Source organism: Pteronotus mesoamericanus, unplaced genomic scaffold (assembly GCF_021234165.1).
Source record: "Pteronotus mesoamericanus isolate MK-2021 breed Mesoamerican mustached bat unplaced genomic scaffold, CSHL_Meso_final contig_56, whole genome shotgun sequence".
Lineage (NCBI taxonomy): Eukaryota > Metazoa > Chordata > Mammalia > Chiroptera > Mormoopidae > Pteronotus > Pteronotus mesoamericanus.
In genome coordinates this window covers 21,690,963-21,706,617 of record NW_026555201.1, presented here as the reverse complement: position 1 = coordinate 21,706,617, position 15,655 = coordinate 21,690,963, and the positions used below count along the sequence as shown (strand labels likewise).

Below are 15,655 nucleotides of genomic sequence, written 5' to 3'. Positions count from 1 at the left end.
CTGGCCTGGTTCCTGGGTATTTCTTTCCTTTAAATGTGGATTTTTTTTTTTTACCTCCTGATAACATGGAAAATCTTTCCAAAATGTGGAGAAAGATGCAAATAATCTTCAGGACAACTAATATTACTGTACCTATATCTATCCCTTCCCTCTCTTTTAAAATCAGTAAAAGGCAAAATGTGATATGTAGCAAATATCAAGGGTCTCAAGTATTGAAAAGGAAACAAGGCTCAGCATACAATGTCCTACTGACATACTAAATCAGGAATTTAGGTCAATCCTTTTACAAAATTTTCACAAGTTATTTTATTAAATGTATGCTTTGACAATGAAAAAATGGATGATAGCGTTCTGTTGTTAGCTATTATTTTATTGCTTATTTCAAATATAAGGCAATGTTTTTAAAATATTTATATAACATGACATACATGTTTAGAAAAGCAAAATCAGCAATAGATTCCACAAACAGATACCGTGCTTCAATTGCAATCATTGCTGCTGCTTTAGAGCAATAACAGCATAACATCTGGGAGATTTCACAGGATCAAACAACTTCACAAGTGCAGACCATGCAGTATCTTCCTGCAAATCGATAAGTGATTTGGGAATAAGACCATTTGTTGAAGATATAAATGAGGTATATATTGTAATATTGAAAATTACATAAAAAACAAACTGTGAAAAAGAAAAATATTCTTTGTTGAATAAAATAAACATTTATAATTTCACCTTCATGAACTTATGCTGAGAAAATAATTACAGATAATTAAAGAGAAAATAGAGAGTGAACTACAAAGTTACTCTTTGCTGTGATTGTAAAAAACTGGAATCTGCCAATAAAAATCGGGCATTACTTAAATTATCTTTTTAAGATTTTATTTATTTATTTTTAGAAAGAGGGGAAAGGAGGGAGAAAGAGAGGGAGAGAAACATCAACATGTGTTTGCCTCTCTCATGCCCCCTACTGGGGATATGGCCCACAACCCAGACATGTGCCCTGACTGAGAACTGAACCGGCAACCCTTTGGTTTGCAGGTGTGCACTCAATCCACTGAGCTATACCAGCCATGGCATTAATATTATATGACAAAACATTATTCAGCTTCTGTAGTAGATTTAAAGAGATGGAAAAATTCTAAATAAAATAAATAAAACAAATTAGAGGCAAACAGCATTTATAATTTGATTCCAGTTTTAAGTATTAAGTATGTGCATGTATGTATACCATATAGATATATATATATATGTATCAGACTAAAACACTAGAAAACCAAAATTTTAATAGTGCAGAAAGGTGGTATTATTGTTACTTTTAATTTTCTTTTTTATAGTCTTCATTTTTTATTCTAAAAAGAAACGTATTAATTTTATAAGATATTATTTAAAATGTTAACAAATTAATATTTATATGATTTCTATCATCTCATTACCAATCTATTAACATTTGTGTATAGCATTTTACTATCTATAATACTTAGGTCAAGAAAAATTGTTTTGAAAAGGGGAACAATGAATACCTAGTGAAACAGGACTGATTTTGTCTTCCACCAACTTTGAAACCAAAGCTTTGCAGTGCTTTTTGACCACTTTCTAAATATTTAAAAATGTCTTTCTCCATATAAATACAAATTAGAACAAAAGCAAACATTTATTAAAATTCATTTGTTCCAAGTAGCCTATTGAAAAGAAGAAAGCAAAGTTCCACATATGAGAAAACAAAATTGTTAAAATAAAGGGTTTATACATTGGAAACATAACCTGAATCCACAAATGGGTTTAATTTAAACAGTTCACAAAACTTTATTTTGATCAAAGCTGAGTAAAATGTGCAAAAAACATTTTTCCTAAAAATAACCAAAAGGACAACATTTTTCGTCATTCAACATAGATAAATAAGATCGAAAATAAAAAAAACAGACACCGTCTTCCTTGATCTGAAAGAAGTTTCTAAACGCAGAATGCATGTGTCCAAAAATTCAAAAGTGGAATAAAAGGCAAATTCTTACAAAATGTAACATATATACATTATCTTTTATGTCTGGTCTTCATTACTTTTAGCTACACAATATGGCATATATGATAATCTGTGTTCACTGCCTACTGTATAGTAATTACCATACAATTAAAACAATGTAAGCTTTATTATGGCAGTATTGCTGAAAACATCTGTCATGCACATGTTTGTTTTAAAAGAGATGAAATGAATACTAAAACTTTGAAAATATAATGAGAAAATTATCTTATGTCCTAATCTTAAGTTATATTTGAAAGAAACTTCTTCTACATATAAATGGATCCATACAACTAAATTTAATAAAGATGTTTGTTATGTATTTAAAAATAATATAATTTACCTGCTCTTTCAGGTAGCAAAGTCGGTCCAGGAGAATCAATGTCTCTATACAAGGAGCCAGAACAACTTTCAACTAAAGGAAAAAGTAAGATTGGAAGGTGTTACAAAAAGAAAACAAAAACTAGTTTAACAACAATTATATTTAAAATATATCTATAGGAGTTTGTATATGACCAAATCTTCAGTACCCATTTTACATCTTCAGAAAATGAAGACTGCAGAGATCAAAAGTTTTTCTTTATAATAATAGGAAAAGAATGTCCTTTAAATGACTTTGAGGTAGAATCCAAAAGCCATCATGCATGTGTGATAGAAAGCTTTTAAAGGGGTACCAAAAATGAAATTCATTAAAAGGAATGCTTGTGAAATAACAGAATTGAGACCAATATGTGTTCAAAGAACTCTGAAACTTCTCTTTGTGCATTTATAATATACTTTAAGAGAAATCTACCATGTGTTCTCTTTATTATATTACTGACACCTAATATAGTTCTGAAATAGGAAATGATCCTAAATGGTTTTTCTGCAATAACAGAAAAACAACACAGGTTGGTTGGCCCCATAATAAAATTTAATAGGATCCTGATCAAGGATAGCAACAAACCCAATTTAATATGTTTAATTCTGAGATTTACCATATTAAAAGCTTCCAGCTCATTCATTCTAGGCTTATACTTCTCGTAGTAGTCCATTATAATTTTTTCTGGCAGCTTCAAGATAAAACAACAATAACGACAATGAAATTAACAGTTAGATTTTTTCCTATCAATCACACCCTAAAGTAAACACAATAAATGTAAAACAAGCTAGGTGTCTGAAGAGCTCTAAATTCATGAAGCGATTCAATATAAATCTAAATTTCTTTTACTTGCATCTGTTATACCAATATAGGTTATTCAGCATATCACAAATGAAATTACAAATAACATTCTATTAACAATGTTTAATTTCAGCCAGTAGTGTAAAATATTTACTTTCACTTGTTTCAATGCTAAAGACACATAGTAGGAGCTCAATATACAATTTTTGAATAAAATTAAGATTTAAAACAATGTATCTAAAACTATAAACCCTAGACAAAATGATTCAAAGACAATAGAAACACAATGACAAATATTCATATTTAAGATAATTCCCTCTAATATCAACTAAATAAATACATCAACAAGCATTACTTTCTGATTTTTTTTTATCTAAAACATATGATACCCACAGCATAGTGAGCCCTTGTGGTTAGCAGGCCACTTTCTATATCACCTGTATGTTTCTGTTACCACCAACTGAGCTTTATAAATTCTAAGTCAACTGTATTTGTTTCTAAGCTTGTTATGCTAGTTATATTGTTAAAATAAAACAGTATATATTATATAATCAATAAAATACGAATGCAAAAGGAAAACTTGTTTCTCTAAGTTGAGTGCCCCTGTCAAAGGCTGGATACAGGAAAGTCACCAGAAGAACATGTTGTCAAATTACATGTGGTCAGAGCAGATGAAAGACTGGGAAAAAGAATAAAATATCTGAAAGGACTTGTACTTAGATATTCTTGCAAACGTATACATAAATTTACTCTTTTTTTCAAAGCCCCTAATTCCTTTTCTTACTGCACTAAATTTCTTTTGAATTTAAAAAGTACAAAAGTGTAACAGGAAAAAGGAAGGCTTTGTCTCATCCAATTTCTAGTGTTACCTTCCAAGATGATCTCCACCCCACCCTCCACCCCCAGTACAGAACTCAAACTGATTTTGCCACCCCTCCACAATCTTTTTTAAAACTTTGCTCATCTTTGATTCGAATGAGTACCTCCTGGACCAAATTTCTGCAGTAGAGAACATTGGAATGGATCCAGGCCTGCACTTCGAGCCATAAAAAATTCTCATCTCACAAAATTTTATGTGTGTTCAAGTTATTCTTTAGTTTTTATATCTCTGGCCATCTGAGATCAGCACTCAAAACGCACAATTTTTTCTCAGTCCTGAATAAACAGTATACCACCTCCTATAAAATGGTTTTGCAGTGTGATTCCTTGGGTTCTCCAATACTCTGTTTCTCATTTATGGAAGCCCCACCTAAACTAGGAATTGTTGCTTTTGTTGCTCAGGATATGCTACTTTAGAGGACTGTATCCCATTGGTTTTGTTGTTGATCTGTTGACCCTAGGCATGCTCTCTTGTCACCTTCCTGCTTTCATTTTTACTTTCACTGTACTTGACAATACCCATGGTTTGAGATTTAACATGCTTTCTGATTTTGTCAAAGAAATTTGTGTTTCTGTTTCTCATTCTATTAGTTGTTGTGTGGATTCTGAAAAGGTGAGAACATCACCTTAACTCTTGGAACAAATGGAAGTCTGTTGCTTCATTTTAAGTGAAACAAAGCTGGACACTGTAGATTATACCTTAAAGATATTTTTGATGCAAAAAAGTTAAAGCAAAACTTCAAATAGTGAAACTATATGCAAACCTGTGTTCAAAAATCAAAACAAATGGCCCTCTTCTTACATGAAAATTTTGATGAGTGAAAGTATATTAATACGTTTTTAAGTAAAACATTCAATGTTTAAGATATGACTTCATGCTTTAATCAACTTTTTCAATCAAGTTCTGATCAGATCATAGAGATTATATGAAAATTTAAAAATAAAGGTGCTATCTCATTTAATTCTAATATCAATCTGTAACATGCATGTATTTACGGTCTCATTTTACAGATGACATTGTTAAGTGTTAAAGCTAGTGACAGCCTAGGTAGGGCCAGCACCCTAGAGATAAAGGAAGGCATCAGAATCGAGGTGCTGCCTCACGTAGATCATACACAGGTAAAGACATACATGGAAACTTACAGGTTAAAGTGCACGTTGAATGGCATTGGGAATATTGGACATGAAATCTGTTGTGTCCTGCTGCCCATCGCCTGGGCTCCAGAAAAAGGGATTACTGTGAGTTAAGCTGTGTAACAGGGATCTAGCTCAGTGGGCTGTGGTTTGGGTTAGGGGAGAGATCCAGTCCTCAAGAACTGGGGTGATACAGTAAATGAGCAGCCATATTCAGGTATTTTAGATTCCCCCCACAATTCTTATCATTTTGGACAGTGATTTTAACTTCAGTGTAGTCTATACATTAAAAAGTATATGTGTTATTATTCAACACATTTAAAACGCTTAACCAATTTCATCCTGTCTGCAGTTTCAGAAGTCTAAGTTCTGGATATAAGCATCTTTTCTTTAAAGCTTCAATAAAATTCAACATTCCTTAAATTCTTCTACTTTTACCTGAAACCTAAATTCTTCAGCCTAGTTCAGATGTGCATTTACTTTGTCTATTGGCAAGCACAAATTTTCTCTTTGCGTTTCCTCATCATAGGTTTATTTGTCTGATGACCACTGGCTTTGGACAAACGCTGTATGTTCTTGTGCTCAGTGTCTGTCAATAAGGTAAATAAGAATGACAAAGAGGAGCGTGAGGTCTGGAGTTGGTCAGTCTAAATTGGAATCCTTCCCCCCGATTTCTTAGATTTGGGTCTTAAGAAACCCATTCAACCTATGTCTCCATTTCCTCACCTGTAAAATGAGGGTAACTACTTCTTTCATAAGGTAATCCTTAGTGTTCGGTGAACTAACATAAACAAAGCTTTATACCACAATGTCTGACACAAAGCGAAGGTTCAAAAAAAACAAGCTTTTCTCATACTGTTTTTTAAAAAATAAACACATTAATTTTGAAGATAAGGTTCCATATATCCACTTTCTCCTATTATTAACATATTACTATATGGCTCTCTGTTATAATTAATGAACCCACACTGACATATTATTAGCTAAAGTTTATATTTGATCCAGATTTCCTTAGTTTCTAGCTCATGTCCTTTTTCTGTTCTAGGATACCACATTGCATTTAGTCCCACTGGTTGTGATGGTTTCCCAGACTTGCCTTCATTTTGATGACTGGGCAGTTTTGAAAAGTACGGGTCAGGCATTTTGCAGAATGTCCCTTCACTGGGATTTGTCAGATGTTTTGCTCATAATTAGACTAGGGCTTTGGGTTTTTGAGAAAAAAAGACCACAGAAGTGCCATGTTCCTCACATTATATCAAAAGCACACACTCTCAGTATGACCTATCAGTGTTAATGTTGACCTTGATTGCCGGGCTGAGATAATGTTTGTCACACTTCCTCAGTGTGAAATTCCTCTTTTTCCACTTTCCATACTGTATGCTTTGAAATAAAGTCACTATGCACAGCCCATACTTAAGGTATGGGGAGTTGTGCTATATCTCCTTGAGGATAGAATATTTAAATAAATTATTTGGAATTATTTTCCATGGGAGACTTGACCCTTCTCCTCCATGTATTTAATAAGTTATCTTTTTTAAGCTCTATATAAGGGGTCCAGATAAATGAAGGTGGACCACACTTCAACTTAATGAGGAATGGGTTGAAGAGATGAGATATATATATATATATATCTGAAACATATATAATTGTTCAGAGAACCCTCCCACGCCTTAAATGGTAAGAAAATGAGTTACCAGTTGACTTAGTTCTCACCATTAAATGGGGCAGGGATGGGGGGTTTGAAAATGCTGATATACCCTTGGCTAGGAGGTAGGTGAATGCAGAGATAAAGTTCATTAACTGATCCTGTCCAGGGAGTAAAAATGAGGCTGCAGTGGGCCAGACAGTCACAGGTAGGTTGACAGAGGAAGTTATCCATGTGATCATTCAAAAGAGTAGTGTCAATGAGAATCTTCTGAAGCACGCACACAAAGATGACTCTTTTAGAAATTATGTAATTATATATGTGTCTAATCTCCCTCAGCTTGAATGGGTAATAAGATACAGGCTTTCTTAAAAAGAAAGGAAAATGTAATGCATAAAGTTCTTTCCATATTTTCTAATATATACCTGCTGAATTATTAGCTAATGGGAAAAAAAATTGAACTTGCAACTATCTGAATAGCATAAGCTACATGAAAACCAAGTTTGGCTAATTTTCATTCTATATTGACTATTGATAGATAGTAAAATTATTACATATATTTTTCACTTGAATTAAATACGTCATTTGTAGATTTTGTATACCAATAATTCTAATAATCTAAAATAATATGACTTTGAAATTTGTGTTTTTTCCTATATTAACAGTATTTTCGGATTGAAGTTTTCCTTTATTTTTATTGTTTACACTATTACAGTTGTCCCCACTTTTCCACCCTTTGCCCACCTCGATCCAGCCCCCATGCACCCCCAGGTCACCTCCACACCATTGTCCACGTCCGTGGGTTATAAACAGATGTTCTTTGGCTACTCCCCTCACCTTCCTTCATGCAGTTCCCCCTTCCCCTCCGCTCCAACAGCTGTCAGTTTGTTCCAGTATCTATGCCTCCGTTTCTATTTTTCTATTTTGTTCATTAGCTTATTTTGTTCATTAGCTTCCACACATGGATGAGATCATTAAGTATTTGTCTTTACTGACTGACTTATTCCACTTTAGCATAATAATCTCCAGGTATATAAACAATATTAATAAAATAATTAAGTATCTCTTATTTTGTTCCTTAAATAAAAAGTAAGTAAAAGGTGTAACGGGTTTTCCTATTCTTTCAATGACTGGTATCTTCGACTACTCCCTAGAGCTATTAGTTCTCAGGGAGACATTTCTATACCTAATGATTCTCTGTGGTTAGCAGGGAGAAGAAAGATAATTTTTATGGGCAATGTGGCTATTATTACATAGAATTAGACTTATATTGCATAAGAATGTTCTATTGCTTAATGAAAATATCCTTTTATCTTCTGTGAACTTGGCATTAAAATGTTATTAGACTTGGTCTTTGCATATAACTTTGACATACTGTTTTTGATCACCATTTCAAAGATGTTTAATTATTAATTCTTGTTTTATTCCCCTCGATTTATTTGCTCCAAATCTATACAATCATAAATTAAAGGAAACTTTATCATTAATAATATGCTTCTTTTCAAGAAGAGTTTGAGGTGGTTTATAATATGAAGCACAAAAATATATCAATAATAGTGCCATTAAATAAAGGATAAATTCTCAAGGGTATATAATTCAAGGGAGAAGATCATGATACCAAAATAGCCTAGCTAAGGACAGTTGCTGAAATCAAACATAAATTGAACTTTGAGCTTCCTGATAGCTAAGGCAACAAAAGAAGTGAATGTTCTTTGGAGATCATCCTGTCATGAAAAACTGAAGAGAAATTATGTAGACTGTTGTATAGCAGAACACAGATAAAAAAGCTTCTTAATATTATATTATTGAATATCCCACAATAGCCTCATACCAAATAAGTTAATACTCAGAGTGTCTCTGAACACTCAGCCCTATTTTAATGTGTTCCTGCCAAATCACTGCTTAGGGAAAGGATCACGGGCTGCAACTTATGCACAGGTACACATTTCCTCTCTTCTTCCTTTCTGACCTTACTGGATTTAGGGTATTTGTGATTTATGGCAGCTGAGAGCTAATATGGTGTCTCTGTGAGAATTAGAAAAAATACTCCCAGACTTCCGGCTAAGATGGAGGCATCAGTAGATACACTTTGCCTCCCTGCACAACCAAAAGAAGGACAACAACAAATTTAAAAACAAAAAATAACCAGAACTGCCAGGAAATCCAACTGTATGGAAGTCTGACAACCAAGGAGTTAAAGAAACATTTGTTCAGACTGGTAGGATGCACAGAGACTGGCAGCCTTGGCAGAAAGGACACGGTGGCAGCTGTAGCCAGGTAGGCGGACCAGGCAGTCCCACATCTGTGTGCAGATAAACTGGGAGAAACAGCTGGGCAGCAAGACAGACTGCACAATCCAGGGTTCCAACATGGGAAAGGAAAGCCTCAAAACCTCTGCCTTTAAAAATCTGTAGGAGTTGCGGTGGCAGGAGAAACTCCCAGCCTTACAGGGTCCTAGAATGTACACAAGCCCATCCATCCGGGAATCAGCAGCATAAGGGTCTAACTTGCTTGTGGGTAGTGGGGGAAGTGACTGGAAGCATGCCTAGAGTTGAGCAGGCGGCATTTTTCCCTCTCTGGCCCCTCCCCAACCGACAGCACCACAATGCAACAGAGGGTTGTCCCACCCTGGCGAACCCCTAAGACTCTGCCCCTTACAATATAACAGGTGGACCAAAACAAAAAAATATGGCCCAAATGAAAGAACAAATCAAAGCTCCAAAAATAAACCTCAGTGGTAAACAGATAGCCAATCTATCAGATGCAGAGTTTAAAACACTGGTAATCAGGATGCTCACAGAAATAGTTGACTATGGTTGCAAAATAGAGGAAAAAGTAAAGTGAAATAAAGGAACCAACGGTAAAAGGAAGGAAACTGGGTCTCAAATCAACAATTTGGAACAAAAGAAAGAAACATCCATCCAAAACAGAATGAAGACACAGAATTCAAGAAAATGAGGAGATACTTAGGAACCTCTGGAACAACTTTAAATGTTCCAACATCCGAATCATAGTGGTGCCAGAAGGAAAAGAAGAAGAGTAAGAAATTGAAAACTTACTTGAAAAAATAATAAAGTAGAACTTCCCCACTCTGGCCAAGGAAAGAGACTTTCAGAAGGTCCAGGAAGCCCAGAGAGCCCCAAAGAAATTGGACCCAAGGAAGCACACACCAAGGCACATCATAATGTTATTACCCAGGATTAGAGATAAGGAGAGAATCTTAAAAGCAGCAAGAGGAAAGGAGACAGTTACCTACAAAGGAGTTCCCATAAGACTATGAGCTGACTTCTCAAAAGAAACCTTAGAGGCAAGAAACAGCTGGAAAGAAGTATTCAAAGTTATGAAAGCCAAGAACCTACATCCAAGATTACTCTATCCAGCAAAGCTATCATTTAGAATGGAAAGGCAGATAAAGTGCTTCCCAGATAAGGTCAAGTTAAAGGAGTTCATCATCACCAAGCCCTTATTATATGAAATGTTAAGGGGACTTATCTAAGAAAAAGAAGATGACCAAAACTATGAACAGTAAAATGACAACAAACACAACTGAACCTAAAACAAAAACAAAAACAAACTAAGCAAATAACTAGAAGAGGAACAGAACCACAGAAATGGAGATCTCACAGAGGGTTATCTGTGAGGATAGGGAGGGAGAAGAATGGGATAAAATATACAGGGAATAAGAAGCATAAATGGTAGTACAACATAGACAGGGGGAGGTTAAGAATAGTATAGGAGATGGAGAAGCCAAGGAACTTACACATACAAGCCATGGACATGACCTAAAGCAGGGGAAATGCAGGTAGGAAAGGGGGTACAGGGTGGAGGGGAATAAGGGGGAGAAAAAAATGGGACAACTCTAATAGCATAATCAATAAAATACATGAAAAAAATACTCCTTCATTTTCTTTTGGGTGGAGGCAGTCCAGGGCCATGGCACCTGTCGTAAATGGAATGTGGGCTGGAAATTCAGCTCTACTTGTGCCCTTAGCTAGATGCCTTTGTGCAGAGGAAAAATTGCATAATCGAATGTAGTGGCCTTCCTGATGAAATAGTGTGGAATAAAAAGTCTATCCAAACAGGTATGAGAGAGATCAAATTAATCAACTAGATCTTTTTTTTCCCTTGAGGGAGGATAAAGTTACTGAAAGCGATGTACAAAGTGTTGAAGGTGAGAAGAATAGTCAAGAATAAACAACCTATCATTAAGCAAAAATCTAGAGAGAAATATGATCTAGGAGAACAAGTGAATTATTTGGTAGTTAAGGAGCAAATCACATAATGGTGAAGAATTAGAAAACAAGAATTATTGCTATGGTAGTAACACTAACTCAGTCACTGTTTTGAATCCTGCTCTTATCAAAACCTCACCCTGATGAGGAGAGGCTCTATGTCTTTCTGGGTTCTTGTGAAGAGGAGAGATTCTAGTTTTTCTTCTATGTACTCTTGGGATACCTGCCATCAATTTTTGAGGGGGAAAAAACCTGAGTAAATCTTTATTCCTTCCAATAAAATAGCCATATTTCTTTCTTCTTAAAACCTTGATAAACACAAACTATTTAATCATAGTTCTGATAATGCATCCCTATAATGATGAACTACTGTTGGTATAGGGACTTAAACAGGCGAATATACTTCTTCAATGATGTGATTTGATATAGAGATGAAGCTTGAATATTTGACATAGAGATGCATTGGGAGGGCACAACATCCCTTTTATAATACCCCTGCCAAAAATGAGTAACTTTAATCTACTCATGAGGAAATAGACAACTGGCCTTTCCAAAATAAGTCAATGTCATGAAAGACAAAAAAAAACAAAAGACTTGAGGAACTGTTCCAGATTAAATGCAACTAGATACAGGACAACCAAATACAATGCAACATCTGGGATCGAATGCTTTTAAAAACATCCTATAAAAGACAGGCAGATGATACTATTTTGTTCCATTGGCTATGCTAACTTTGATCACTTGGTATAGGGTGTTGACCAGGTTTACCCACTTCTGTAATCTGTGGAAGGTACTTTGAGACTATAAGTATCTTGTTCCCCTAATCTTTTACCCAATGTTTTTAACATCCACTAATGACTCTCCGGTGAGTCAATTATTACTCTGGTGGTTGAAAGGGGCAGCAGGAATTTAGTTATAGGAATAATGCACATGTGTGCCGCATATCAGCAAAGATGACAAGTTTTCTATATAATTAATCTGTAACAGGAATTCACTGTTTCTTTAGGGTTAGAGGGATTCATTCAATCTAGATCATTAATGAATACATACCACATAGAAAAGATCATGAGCTCCTTACATTGGTTTTTGGACATTCTTTGGAATGATTCCTGCCCTTCCACCTGCATTTAAACTACTGTGGTTAGTCCTGATCAATCTCTGATTTACACCCAAAGATTTGTGTAGTTGGCCTCTCCACATGTGCCCCCTCGTTTAACCTCACATCCACCACTACCTCCCCTACTTGCTTTATGATCCAGCAACGCTGAGTCCAGAACCACGTTTCTTACATCTCTGTGGTTTTGCACAAGCTACTCCCCTCCCCCACACACCCGAAATGAAGTCCTTGCTCCCTACCTTCGCACCTTGTTTGCTTAAACAACTCCTACTCATCCTTCAGGACCAAGCTACGGGACCAATGTAGTTTGTAAAATCTACACAGGCAGAGGGAGTCTCACCTTTCCCCTATGTCTCCACTGTACTTTATTGCAAGTCCATGCTACGGTTTCTTATTTTCTTTTTTCACAGATTATATATGACTTAATTCTCTTTGTAGCTCCAGTTTTCACTGTTCCTGGCACATGAGAGATTCTTCAAAATAAATGTCTGTTGATGAATTACTAAATGATTTTGGTCTCAAAAGTTTTGCTTTTGCTGGCTTGTTTTAGAAAATATCTAAGAATGTTTTTCTGAATTATCCTCTATCTACTTCCATTAAGGCTCTAGCTCAGTAGTTTTCAACTTTGTCCATTCAACAGTACAACCCCCCCATCAAGTCAATATATGAAATTACTTCTTCATTTCAGTATTCATTATGTATCTCTCTCTCTCTCTCTCTCTCTCTCTCTCACACACACACACACACACACACACACACACACACACACACACAAGCTCTTAGAGAACATAAGCTAATTTTATTCCCCTCTTCTTATAGGGACAAATGCTACAGCTCATGCTTTGTCTAGCAAACAATACCAGGTCTGACACAGTTACAATCCTACAAATGTGTGTGCAGTACATGCACGGATAAGGAGACAGAAAGACAGAAAAGTAATACAAAAGAAGATAAAAACATGAAACCTTAAAAATGATTTTGGAGGTCTTCTGAAATTTGGTGAGACAAAGTTTGGGACAGAAGATAAATTTTGAGAATACCTAAATTTTTTAAGGTATAGGTAAAGATAAAAACTAGGATTTTGTTATTTTAGACATTTTTTAAAGTTCCATGAAAATGTTTTACAAAGTTGTAATTGAACTTTACAAGAATCGTACTGTAACAGTTCATTCTAAGAAATCCATCTAATAAACAGTATACTTGCTGCTATAAGGTAGCTGATGTTCTGTCTCAATTTATTGTTTTCAGTAGTATACAGTTGTGCCTAATTTTACTGTAAAATATAAACTGTCTTCTTAAACAGACCTATATTTTATGCAGAACTGAAACAATATCACCCGTAGGTGGTTAGAGCTAAACACAAAGATCGAAGATAGTATCACTTTGAATAAAAAGTCTTAAAAAAATGTAAGAACAGAACTGCTCATTCTTTCCCCCTTCCTGTCTCTAAGCTTCTTGGCATACGATGGCATTTTCTTTTTTAAACATGGAGTTTATAAGGGGAACGTTCAGATGACTGCAAATTGAATTACCCAGGTGACCAAAACTGAAACACAAGGGATCTCAACTAGGGTGATTTTTTACCCTCAGGGAAGTTTCGGAAATGCCTGGCGACTTTTTTAAATTAAATTTTTTGGATTGTTATCACTAGGTTACTACGGCTGACATCTGGTGGGTAGAGGCCAGGGATGCTGCTGAACATCCTACAATGCACCAGGGAGCCCCACAGCAAAGGATTATCCAATGTCAGTACTCCTGAGATCCAGAAATCCTGCTCTAAGAGAAAATGTCCAATGCTGTCTTTCACAACTGACTACAGAGGTCAATTCTCTGAGCTGTGCACGAGCCACTTATGTATCTAGCACATGCAGCTCTGGTGTCCTCTGGAAAGATGATTTGTCTGTGAATGGTCTCTTTTTACTTCCACGTGTTTAACATGATTTCTTCAACTAAAAATTTATCCAGAGCATGTTAAGAGATTTTTTAGGAATTTCATTTACTTACATAGTTTTAAACATGAAGAGATGTGCTTTGAAAGATCAGGAATATTATCAATGAGTCACCACACTTTCAATTATACATCATTTGTTAACAAATGATGATAAATTTAGTCAAAGATTCTCTAAATATTTTGGGATATTTAATATTTTAAAGTTAAATGATTTAGATTTTTAGTAGTTAGAATCTGAGGTGAAAATTAATTCATTTTAAAAGTAAAACTAGCCCTGGCCTGGTAGCTCAGTTGGCTAGAGCATTGTCACAATATGCCAGGGATGCGGTTTGGATCCCTGGTCAGGGCACAAACAATAAACAACAAATGAATACTATAGGGCAACTCATTGAGATGCAATGTGGTTCCAGTAGCAGAGGTATCTGGGAAATGTTGGACTTTTAACTCTCTCTAGCCTCAGGTTTCGCTGACTAACCAGAAAACCAGAATGCCACCCAAAGAAAAATATCATGCTCCCAGGGAGGTGGTTAATGAGTGTATAGAGTATGGTAACAGCCTGATGTTATCTATTAACTTAGGAATGCATCGTTCCTCTGGTGGTCTACGTGACTACCCACTACATGGTTTTACTATTGGCCCCCAATAATATAGAGACCCTCTCCTGGGAGAGGTGTGGATTTTTGTCCCAGCTGGCTACCATTGGGAACAGCTGCTTTGCTGGTGCATATAAGTTTCTATTAAAGCTCTTATGAATTTGAATACGGCAACATGTCAGTTCTTCTGAACTGATCCTGAATTTAGATTTTTAGGGCTTTCCCCAAACAATGCATAAGTAAGTGGAAAAAATCAATGTCTCTCTGTCTCTAAAAAATCAATTAGTAAAACAAAAATGAATAAATAAAACTATACAAAAATGCCTTTTTATTATGCTTGTGGTCAAAACTTTTATTTTAGCACTGATATTTCATGATGTGGGAGAAAAATAATAGGATTTTTGCATTGGATTGGACATATAAGTTTGGTTTTAATAACTTATCCTACTTCCAACCACTTTGGCCTGATAAACACAACTTTCTTAATTCCTCTTGCTTAACATTAAAACAAACAGTCAAAAAAAACAAACAAACCCAAAACACAAAAAACACCCAAATTACATATACTCCTCTATTTACTTCCTCTCACCAGCACATTCTTTTAAATGCCTCCTGTTGTTCTGTACCTTCCTTTTCCTTTCCTTTTTCTTTTTCTAACCAATTTTATTCAACAAATTTGTTTTTAATGAGCATCAACAGTATTATGAGAAAAGCAGAGGGGCACTGTTACTGCCTTTATTAACTAATAAAGGTAATCATTTAAGACTGATTTTACATGGTGACATGTATCTTCATTAGCCCTTTTTTCTTTTGTTTCTAATTTCACTCTCCATATAGTGGTGGTGAAGAGCTGAGGTTTGATGTGAGTTGAATCTGTGTTCAAGTTCCACTCTCTCACTTGCTAGTCTGTGACCCTGGGAAAATGACTTGG

The 15,655-nt window shown here is 35.3% G+C and overlaps 1 protein-coding gene across 1 annotated transcript in view; it reads right to left on the bottom strand.

Moving 5' to 3' along the window:
* Nucleotides 1–349: 349 nt before the first annotated feature.
* METTL25 (methyltransferase like 25) overlaps nucleotides 350–15,655 on the bottom strand; it is an 88,635-nt gene continuing 73,329 nt past the window's right edge. Inside the window, exons 10-12 of the mRNA XM_054580169.1 lie at nucleotides 2,989–3,063; nucleotides 2,355–2,426; nucleotides 350–582 (exon numbers count right to left, since the gene is read on the bottom strand). Of these exons, the coding sequence (XP_054436144.1) occupies nucleotides 490–582; nucleotides 2,355–2,426; nucleotides 2,989–3,063 (240 nt within the window). The 3' untranslated portion in view covers nucleotides 350–489. The remainder of the gene's footprint in view (nucleotides 583–2,354; nucleotides 2,427–2,988; nucleotides 3,064–15,655) is intronic.